Here is an 11,275-nt window from a genome sequence, read left to right as displayed (position 1 = left end):
AGAAGAAAAAAAAGACACTACAGCACTGAAATAAAAGGCAGATCTTAAATTTTGTTTATGTACCTCATTGTAGTAGACATGATTGGAATTATCTGAACACAAAGAAAGGCACCTGATAGTTAACTACGTAAGTTTAGAGAGCTAGAAAGCCAACAGTTCACATCAATATTATTCACAGCCTCTTGCAATTTCACACGTGTACACCATTGCCTGAAATAGGCAACTAATTTTGACAGTTTACTCATACTATATATAAATTAATATAAGCTAAAGATCCCATTAAGAAACATTAAAAATGGGCTAGTTTACAGCAGAGTCCTGCTGTTCGAACCTATCAGTGCAGCTGTAAAATTGGGATCTCAAGAGTGCTGGCTCTTCTTGTGTAAGGTCAGCTGTTAGGAACTAATCAAGCAGCTGCTCTATCACCAAAAATTTTGCTAAAAACTTTAATCAGCTTCCACACATTTGGAGACAGATAAAGCCCTGTTATTTGAGAGACTGGAGCTTCACAAATACTGCCAACTGCAGGTATGAAAACAGTGATGAATTTCCGTAAATGACACCTCACTAGAGCACCCACTATGTGCAGATATGTGGTCAGATGTTCTAGTACGTGCCTCAAGCTGTATTACTGTGGAAGTCAGTTTCCCATGATGTAAGACACTGTATATGTATATGTAGTGCAAAACAAAATCTTGTCCACATCAGCCAGGCCTTAATTTTCTCCTCCATTTGACTTAGGAATGGCAGGACAGATGACATATAGCCTGGTGGGTTTCACTTATAGTTCCACTGCATTTCATTTATAGTCCTAGACTTGCGTGTCTCAAGAGACTGATGCAAGACCTTCAGACAAGAGTTGTGCATCCACACTGATAAGTGGACTCCAGATCCTTGGCAAACACTGCACATGCAAGCAAGATCTGGTTACATATTTAAAGATTACATGTGGAATTGTGGTTAATATATTGCCATTTATTCTCTAGTACAACTACCAACCTCATTATAATTTACATTAGTTTGACTGGTTAACTCAGCACCTCCAAACTACAAAAGAAAGGCAATCTGTACAGTTACTGTCCTTGCAAAACAGTTTTCATTAAAAGTCTTCCTTACATAGTTTGTCATTTAGATTTTTCTAAGATAGGAAGGTGATTGTGTTATTCAACATTCCAAACTAGGTGTCAAACCCTACAACGGCCACTTTTTTCAGTAGTGTTACTCGTCCAAATGATTCAGTAGCTAACATCAATGTTTGACTCCTCCTGCCTCCATGACTGGCTAGTTTCAGCATTCCTGAGCCAAGTGAATAGCATGGGTCCTAAAACCACATGCAAGAGCCAAAACGATAAAATCAAAGCTTTGACTTATAACCTTGGGTAGATTTCAACACGACAAGGGGTGCTCTTCTTCACTGCAACATAATATCCTTCAGATTCTCTTGAAGGATTGTGTCCTTCACTGCATGAAACACAAAGCGGATATTTTCAGTGTCTATGGCAGTTGTGAAATGATGGAAGAGTGGCTTACTGCGGTTCCGCCGCTTTCTGTCAAAACACTGCACCAAGTAACGCTGAACATCATCTAGCCTGTGAGGATCACCCTTGAAGTCTGAGAAATACTTCTTAATGCTGACTGTCTTTACCTTCTCTACAAGGAGATCCATTTTGTTCAGGAAAAGGATGATAGAAACATTAAAGAAGAGCTTGTTATTGACTATTGTCTCAAAGATGTTCATGGACTCCACCAGTCTGTTTGTGCGTCTGTCTTCCATGAGAACCTGGTCATATTCACTGGAGGAAACCATGAACAAAATAGAAGTTATCCCATCAAAGCACTGGAACCACTTCTGACGCTGAGACCTCTGTCCACCCACATCCACCATCTTGAAAGGGATTTTTTTAATGATGAAGTCATGCTCGACGATTCCCTTGGTGGCTTTTCTGGCCAACAAAATATCTTGTTTGCTGGGGAAATAATTCTGTAAGAGAAACGAGAATAGTGTCAAATTGCCTCACATCTTCCTTTAAAATATGCATCAGCTGGCATTTTAAAAACAAAATGTATCATATCTCAATGCAATGATAGCTGTGGGGAGCTATAATGTTCCAGTTCTAGGAGCTCTAGGTGACATCCGATACGGAGTGACCAAGTGAAGGACTTACTATACATGATCAAAATTAATGGACTTGTCGACCAATGGATTGTACATTGAAAATTTGCTGTTGAAAGATGGAGGAACGTGATGGAGCATGTGAAAAAGTTTACGTATAGGTCCAGTACTTTCCTTCAAAGTTTCATCCCTTCTACATATTTAAGTTCAATTCTTCCTTTCCAGGTTGGAAACTACTTTACTGTTAGGATATTCTTGCCCATGAAACTATTAATTTGTGTTAATGAATGCAAGTCTCCATAATGTCATTGAAATTATCTTTTAAATCTGTTTTTTTAAAAATGTTGTAGTACATTTACTACAACAAACAACAACATCATCATCATCATGCAAGCTTTAGTTACAGCATCCTTCCACTGCAAGTATGTGCTGCCCGCTACCACAAGTTTAAACTTTGTTGTGAGTAGTGGCCAGTCTCACTGCTACCTATGGGTACAACAGCGAAATGGATGAAATTCTTCTGTCTCTCTCTCTGCTCAGGAAGATGAGCAGCACTACATCCCCATCTCACCTTTTCTCCCCGTTAGATCTTTTGCAAGAACCCAAGTTGTTTTCCCCATTACTGTGGCCCTTAGAGGTGGTAGCAGCTCAATGGACAATTTCTTGTCAAATTCACACTGCTGCACAGGTCAGTTGTGAATAGATCAGCATAGGAAGTGGATGTGTTCCAAAGATGGTGAGAGAGAAGACAGAAGAGGAAGATGTGGATTTTGTTTCCGTTCATGTAACTTTTCATTGTATTCCTGTTTATTTGTCAATATAAAGGCTTAGTAACATATTCAAACATATCAAGTTGCATAGGCCAAAGTTTAACAAATTTCGGGGGGAAGAGCGCTGTTTTCTTGATTAAAATATTTGGAACTTATGTTTACTAGTTTTAAACCAGGGATATTAAAGTATCTGCAAGAATGCCCTTCCTAACTTTAACCTCTGTGGACTATAAATAGTTACATCTCACCAGCTGGCCAATCCGATCCAGGTTATCCAGGAAGTATTTCACCGATTCACCCTGTTGAAAAGGAAAGAGATGCTTCTTAAATCTTGTTTCTAGGCTAGCAAATCAAGCAGGTTATTGAATGAAACCGTTTTTTGCCCATTTGCTTTTACACACACACACACAAAAAACTGATGTCTGGACGGGATCCTGGTGTGTTTAGAGGCTGTAATGAGAAGAGCATTGTATAGTTTACTTTGAAACAAACTGTTGATAAGAATATTGGAGCAGTTTTAACATAAGCCTAAAACAGTGCAACACTTCCTATGGAATGCCTGTGGAAAAAAACCAGACCAATGCAAATTACTTGGAAAGCAATAAAGAAAGTTTACAGCAATAGGTTTGTGCAATAAGTGCTCAAAATTCATACACTGAACATCAGCTGCTGCTAGAGCCAGCTCATGCTTTGTCTTAATGCACTGGGTCCTCTTTTGTATGTAGAATACAGCTTAAATATCACTGGATAACCGCACAGTGGACTACATTTACTGGAAGCCAATGCATTTTTGTCTTAAAACTCATGGCAGAGAACAGAAGCACATCCTACACATCAGCTGGCAATTTTTGAAGTAGCAAAAGGTTTAAGCAATCTGGGACTTGTCTCCTTAGTGAAAATTTCACACTACAAACAGGAGGCCAAAGCTGAGTGCATTGTCACTGGTTAACCCTGATGTTGGACACTGGTTCTGAACAAGACCAGCAAATGCTCACTATCTTTCTGCAAGAAACTCAACTGACTGGTTAGAAGCATGCAGTGCAACACTGAAAGACTCAGCAGTTGAAGCAGTGAAGAACTCTCTCACCACATTCAAAAAAATCTGCATACATGGCTGATGAACGCCCTGATGCAAATGGGCATCAAATATTAAGTCACTGCCTATGTTATCTTGATGTCAGTGGTAGGCCAGGCGATGCATTTCTAGATGTTCAGGTTACAGTAGACACATTGGCTGCATCTGTAACAACCCCCATCTTAGAATTAAATGCTTGTAAACTGGACTCCAAACGGATGGCACAAGCATTTGATAGAGCGTCAAACTTCTCTGGAAGACATGGTAGGATACAAGCTTTGCTCAGAGAAAAGTGTAACCCTAATTTCTCCTGTACACATTGGAGAGGCCATCTTAACTTCAGTACCTGGAAAGATAAGCAATCAATTTGCAAACACCTAGAAGATAATACGGTGATAAGAACAAATTGTGTCAAATCAACCTAATAGCTTTCTTTCACAGGGTAACAAGCCTCGTGGGTAGGAGGGGGAGGCGGTAGAGGTGGTATATTTTGACTTTAGTAAGGCTTTTGATACTGTCTCGCATGACCTTCTCTTAAACCAGCGGTGGGCAAACTTTTTGGCCCAAGGGCCACATCGGGGTTGGGCAGCTGTATGGAGGGTTGGGTAGGGAAGGCTGTGACTCCCCAAACAGCCTGGACCCCGTCCCCTATCTGCCCCCCTCAGAAGCCCCAACCCAACCAACAGCCCCTACTCCTTGTTCCTTGACTGCCCCCTCCTGGGACCCTCACCCCCTATCCAACCCCCTGCTCGCTGTCCCCTGGCTGCCCCAACCCCTATCCACACACCCCCACCCTCTGACAGGCCCCCTGGGATTCCCATCCCCTATCCAACCACCCTCTGCTCCTTGTCACCTGACCACCCTCCCCCAGAACCCTCTGCCTCTGACTGCACCCCCAGGATCCTACCCCCTTGTTCAACCCCCCCTGCCCTCCGTCCCCTGACTGCCCTCCCAACCCCTATCCACATCCCCATTCCCTGACAGGCCCCCCAGGACTCCCACTCCCGGCCCTCCCAGTTCTCCATCCCCTGACCGCCCCCCTCAGAACCTCCACCCCATCCATCTGCCCCATCCTCCCTGACTGCCCTCCCAGAACCCCCCTGCTCCCCGCCCCCTTACCAGCAGCAGCTCGCAACTGCGACACCCAGCCAGAGCCAGCTGCGCTCCCCATGCTGCCCAGTGGGAGCAGCAGGCCAAAGCTCAGCCTGCACAATGGCATTGTGGGACAGTGGGGGAGAGGCCGGGGACTAGGCTCCCTGTCCAGGAGCTCAGGGGCCAGGCAGGACGGTCTCGCAGGCCGTATTTTGGCCATGTCTCTGTCCTAAACCAGCTAGGGAAATACAACCTAGAGGGAGCTACTATGAGGCAAGTGCATAACTGGTTGGAAACCATTCCCAGAGAGTAGTTATCAGTGGTTCATATACAAGTTGGAAGGGCATATCGAATGGATACTGAAGGGCTTTGTCCTGTATCCAGTTCTGTTCATTAGCTTCATCAATGATTTAGATAATAGCACTGAGAGTACACTTATACAGTGTGTGTCAATATCAAACTGGGAGGGGTTGCAAGTGCTTTGGAGGATAGGATTAAAATTCAAAATGATCTGGACAGTGCGCTCTGGCGCCCGGGCAGCGCAGCCACAGCCTGCTCTGCAGCTGCCGCTGCTTTGGCAGCTGGCGGGGGAGAGCAGTGTGGCCAGAAGTGGAGAGACTCCGGCCCCGCCTCTTCCCTTCTGTCGCTGCTGGCTATACTGCCTCTCCTTGCTCCCTCTGTTGGGGGAAGGGCTGTGTCCCATCTCTCCCCTTCTATACCCATTCATAAGCCAACCCAAGTCTCTGGGGCTTCCTTTTTTTGCTAAAAACATTCGGCTTATGAATGAGTATATATGGTAAATAGGATGAAATTCAATAAGGACAACGTACTCCATTTACGAAGGAACAATCAGTTGCACGCATACAAAATGAGAAATGACTATTTAGGAAGGAGTACTGCGGAAAGGCCATCTGGGGGTCAGTGGATCACAAGCTAAATATGAGTCAACAGTGTAACACTGTTGGGGAGAGGGGAAGCAAACATCATTTTGGGGTGTATTGGAAGGAGTGTTATAAGCAAGACATGACAAGTAATTCTTCCGTTGTACTCCACACCGATATGGCCTCAACTGGAGTATTGTGTCCAGTTATGGGTACTACATTTCAGAAAAAATGTGAACAAATTGCATAAAGCCTAGAGGGGGAGCAACAAAAAATGATTAGAGGTCTAGAAAACATGACCAATGAGGAAAGATTGAAAAAATTGGGGTTTGTTTAATCTGAAGGAGAGAGGACAGAAGGAACATAACAGTTTTCAAGTACATAAAAGGTTGTTACAAGGAGGAAGGAGAAAAATTGTTCTTGTTAACCTCTGAGGACAGGACAAGAAGCAATGGGCCTAAATTGCAGCAAACCCAGTTCAGGCTGGACATTAGAAAAAACCTCCCAGTAGTTAGGGTAGTAAGCATTGGCTAAATTGCCAAGGGAGGTTGTGGAATCTCTGTCAATAGGAGGTTTTTAAGAGCAGGTTAGACAATCACCTGTTGAGGATGGTCTAGAAGGTAATACTTAGTCCTGCCTTGAGTCCCAGGGACTGGACTAGAAGACCTCTCAAGGTCCCTTCCACTCCTATGATTCTATGATCTACTCAACTAGCAGTAGAATGAGTTGCAGAATCTTCAAGAGACATTTTAAAAGCCATACACTTAATGTCTGTGTTATATCTTTTCAACAAGAGTCCAAAGAGACTGGAAAAAATAGAAGATGCTCTGGGACTGATGTGCATATTAGTCCAACCTGGGAAAACCCACTGGCTTTCTCATGAGTGATCCTTGGGTGTTGTCTTAAAAATTACTGCAACTAGTATTACTGGCTTTGGAAAGTATCTACCGAGATGGGACGGATCTAAGTAGCGAGGCTGGTGGGCTACTTTTGCTACCACATTTAGAGAAGACAGTCACTATTCTCTCTCGTCAGCTCTACTGTTGAAACCACTTGGGTCATTAAACAATGCCATCCAGGCATCTGCTACAACAGTAGTAGATCTTCGTCCACTAATAGAAGCTACCCTTGGATCAGAGATATCCATTGAAAATGTACTGTAAGAAGCTAAAACTTCAGTCCAGAAGTTGGTTAATGAAGACTCTTATATTGAATCTTTAATGTGAAGAAGACAAGCAATGTTTGACAAGTTAGCTGGAGAAAGACACAGACCTGAGTCTTACAAATTTACAGTAGCAACTTCTGGAGTCTACTCAACATCTATGTAGCTTTTGCAGATGTCTGTCTCATAAAACACCAACAGTTGAGTGAACTGAGGCTCTACCAGCAAGGGGATCAGGACAAAATAGAGAATCTGAACACAAAGTGGAATGTCATGACAAATGAACAAAGATTTGACTTCAACTTTTTTATTTTTTGACTGCTCGTGGCTTGATCTGATCTTTGTGTTGTGTCCTGGAATAAAAGAACTAGAAATTCATCTCTTGCTACTCCCAGTCACGACAGCTACAGGTGTACGTTCGTTTTTGTCATTGACTAGAATTGTGCGTTCCAAAAGAAATCACCTTCTGCCTGATCTTGTGAATGAATAATGAGCATATCAATTCTAGGACTGGAAGTACAGGACACATGAGAAGCCACCAAAGATTAACGCACTGCATTCAACAAGCTCATTAACAGAGTTGTGCAAAATTACAACAAGAAATCAAGAAGGATGAAGATGTAGTTTTATAGAAGGCTTGAATAGCCAACTTTAATTTGCGTGATGATTTTAAAACATAGTTAAATCTAATAAAATGGTTGTGAAAATTTTTTCAGTTTTTACTATGGTGCCATACAGCCTACCTTCACCCTCACAGTCTCATCCCTCGGCCTTTACCCCACTCCTGTAAATTTGAACACATCCCCTAATTTCAATTCTTGGGGAAAGTAATGCCTGCAAGGGAAAGTTTAGACTGGCAGAGTCTTGAAGAATTTGCTGGGAAGGCAAACAGGCTGATGTGTCAGGAAGCTGACACACAGCTTAGCAAGAGAGCTTTGCTGCTGCTAAGGCAGAGGAGTAATACAGTGGCTCAGAATTCTGGGCATCATGAACAGGACGTCACACTAATGAATGGAGATCATGGAGCTCTGACTTGTCATTTTCCATCTTCAAGTAAAATAGGAAGAGTTTGTTTCATAAGGAATCCAGCGCCTAAACACTAAAATGCAAATAGTCACTACTTGTAAGTGATTCTGAAGGATTTATAGATGGATGGTAGGGAGAAACTATTTTTCCAGGACACATTTTCCAAACAATTGCTAAAATAAGAGCTTCTTCCTTGCAGTCATGAATTTTCAGAAGGTGAGTGTAATATCCTGCATTTTCTGGCACTCTTAAAAAGACTGTCTTGTCAAGGCAGGATGGGTTTGTGAAGAAGAAATCTCACAGACTCCAAGAATAAAACTCTTCCTGTAAAGCATTAGTCATACGGGGGAGTGGGAAGGGGCGCCGAAGAGGGAAAGGTCACTGAACTAAAAGCGTACCTTTCCTCATATCCCTTGTCCTTAATGTCTCTAGATGTGGTACAGACTAAAAGTAGGCTGTATCTGACAACTTGTTCTTTTCTTCAATTACTCTGTATGCACATCCTCCCACGCTCAGAACAGGAAACAGCTGTGTGCACGTAAACTGCTGGAATACATAAGTAAGTTTACCTGATTTACTGCTTGTGCCTCCTCATATCCCCCACCTTACACTGATTATTTTGTTACGTGTATACTACAGTTTTAAAGTCAAAACAAGGCTGAAGAACAGGGCAGTGTATTTAACAACGCTTTCTTCAGTGATTTAGTGGAAACAGAAAAATCTTTGGCCTTTCCCCCCCCCCCCTCAAAACAGAGCTTTTCCAAAGCCTTATAATTAAGAAACGCAATTCATTGCTTTTTAAGGGGGTTCCAAGCAATGATTTTAAGCAAAACATTCTCTATGATAAATCCCAATAAGGAAGGTGGCTACACTAGAGGGTTGAAGCAGATGCAAAGAACATAGAAAGAAATGAACAAATCTAAAGAGTTCTGAATATTCTCCCCTAGAAAGGAATGGAAAGAAACTAAGTGCTTAACACAAACTACATGACCTCAAGGTAAAAACACCTCATAGCATATAAAATGTCCACAAAAAGCTGAGGAAGGAGACAGTTTCTACCAGAATAATTTGTCTCATCAGTTTGCCAACAAAATAATTTTTAAAAAAAACGTTTTCTGTCTAACACACAACAGGACCTAAATAGAAATCTGAACTAACCCCATCAGTTTCACACACTTAACAATGTAAAGTTACTGCAACATAAAAATGGAGGCCAACAAATGGTCCAGTGTTTAGGGCACTAGCCTGGCACTGAGGAGCATGGGTACAATTCCCTGTTTTATCAGACTTCCTGTGTAATAGGAAGTCACTGTGTGACAGGAAGTCAGTATGTCACTGAGTCTGGGCCTCAGTTTGCAATCTGTAAAATGGGGACACAGCATTCCCCTACATCACAGGAGTGTTGCGAGAATAAATGCATTAACATTTTGATGTGTTCAGATAATGTAGTAATTGGGGCCATATAAATACCTTATACAGAAAACTCAAAGCTGTATGTAACAGATGCCAAAGTAGCTTTTAAGTCTGAAACAGCATCTATTGTACCAAGTTATCTGCTCACCCTGTCTTGGAATTAAACTACTTCTCCTACAGCTATTAGCAGCAATGAAATTTAAAATACAGACAGGAAGAAGTGTTCCAAATCATTTCATCATGTATGTCAACAGTCTCAATCCCTATCAGGAAGAGCTATCCACTTCAGGAAAGACATCTCTTCCAACAATACCTCAACCCTGGGTTCTCTCCAGAGATACCAATACAACAGAGTGTTTGGATATGAAAGAAGACAATCAAGGTCTCTGAAGGCAATGGTATGTTGTGTGCAAAACAAAAAAGATCCAAATCTATATACAGTTAGATACGTTTGGCTGTTATGTGGCTGCACTGTTGGTCCACCTGGTCTGTAACAGATTCTAACGCATTACCACAGTCCAACCTCCGCATATTCTTGACTTTGCATACAGCTTAAGAAATTAACAAACAACGGACTTCAGCTTTTTATAGTATTACGGCCACGTTGGATGACCACTCTAAACCATTAATCTATCCGTTCTCTCAAATTCCATTTCACTGAGTGCTAATATGCAACTTTAGAAAAAGCGTGTATGTCAGAGCCTCATTGAGTAATTGCTATGAAAAATGCCAGAGAAGCTGAATAGTTGGAGGAAAGAGGGTCAGAGAGGAGTGTTGCAATAAAGAATACGTTCTGTACAATTTTCTTGGCTCCAAGAAAAATCCCACAAACCAGAGGAAGGACAGTAACAATTAAATTAAAAAGTGAGGCCATGCTAAGACAATTTACACTAAAGACTGCAACCTTCAGAGGTCATTTTTTTTAAAAAGTAGCTTCCTAAACATTCTAGAGCAGTGGCTCTCAACCTTTCCAGACTACTGTACCCCTTTCAGGAGTCTGATTTGTCTTATGTACCCCAAGGTTTCACCTCACTTAAAAAATACTTGCTTAGAAAAATCGAACAAAAAATGCAAAAGTGACAAGCACACTATTACTGAAAAATTGCCGACTTTCTCATTTTTGTCATATAATACTGTGACAGGTTGAACCCCCCTCTTGGGGTGTCACATGATGTGCTGCAGTCCCACTGAGCCTGCCCTTTCCACTAGACTAGGTTTCCTCACTCTGTTCTTGCCATGCTAGACTCTCAAGCCTTCTCCAGCACACACACACAGGCACGGCCACACCTAGCTTCAGGCACAGCCTGAAATCAGCTGTGTGTGGGAGGACTTAGCTAGGGGAATGGCCAGCACTCACGTGCACACCTCCTTTGGGTATAAACCCAAAATAATATTGTCTTGCTTTGTATAGAAAGATCTGTACAGCGCAAGCTCATAAAAATTCACTCTCTCCCTCAAAGTGGAGAGAGCTATGCACTGCTTTTCCCCTCGCTCCCCACCAGATATGAATTGCAAACACGGGGTTTTGAAATAAATAAGAAATTTAACAACTACAAAAGGTAAATTTTAAGTGATAAGGAACAGCAAACAGAACAAAGCAGATTACTAAGCAAACACTGTGTAACAAAACACGCAATCTAAGCTTAATTCACTAAAGACACAGGATACAAAATGTAATTTCTCACCCTAAATGTTGTCTTAAGCAAGTTGCAGAGTTTCTTCAGCTTACAGTTCCAGTTATTT

The 11,275-nt window shown here is 42.1% G+C and overlaps 1 protein-coding gene across 1 annotated transcript in view; it reads right to left on the bottom strand.

Annotated features, from left to right (window-relative positions):
• Positions 1-960: 960 nt before the first annotated feature.
• Positions 961-11,275, bottom strand: part of GNA12 (G protein subunit alpha 12) — a 62,843-nt gene continuing 52,528 nt past the window's right edge. Inside the window, exons 3-4 of the mRNA XM_032766155.2 lie at positions 3,132-3,182; positions 961-1,981 (exon numbers count right to left, since the gene is read on the bottom strand). Coding sequence (XP_032622046.1) covers positions 1,412-1,981; positions 3,132-3,182 — 621 coding nt within the window. The 3' untranslated portion in view covers positions 961-1,411. The remainder of the gene's footprint in view (positions 1,982-3,131; positions 3,183-11,275) is intronic.

The sequence above is a fragment of the Chelonoidis abingdonii genome, chromosome 9 (assembly GCF_003597395.2).
Source record: "Chelonoidis abingdonii isolate Lonesome George chromosome 9, CheloAbing_2.0, whole genome shotgun sequence".
In the NCBI taxonomy this organism is placed as follows: Eukaryota; Metazoa; Chordata; order Testudines; family Testudinidae; genus Chelonoidis; species Chelonoidis abingdonii.
The sequence above is the reverse complement of the archived record's forward strand: the minus strand, read 5'-3'. Positions and strand labels throughout refer to the sequence as shown.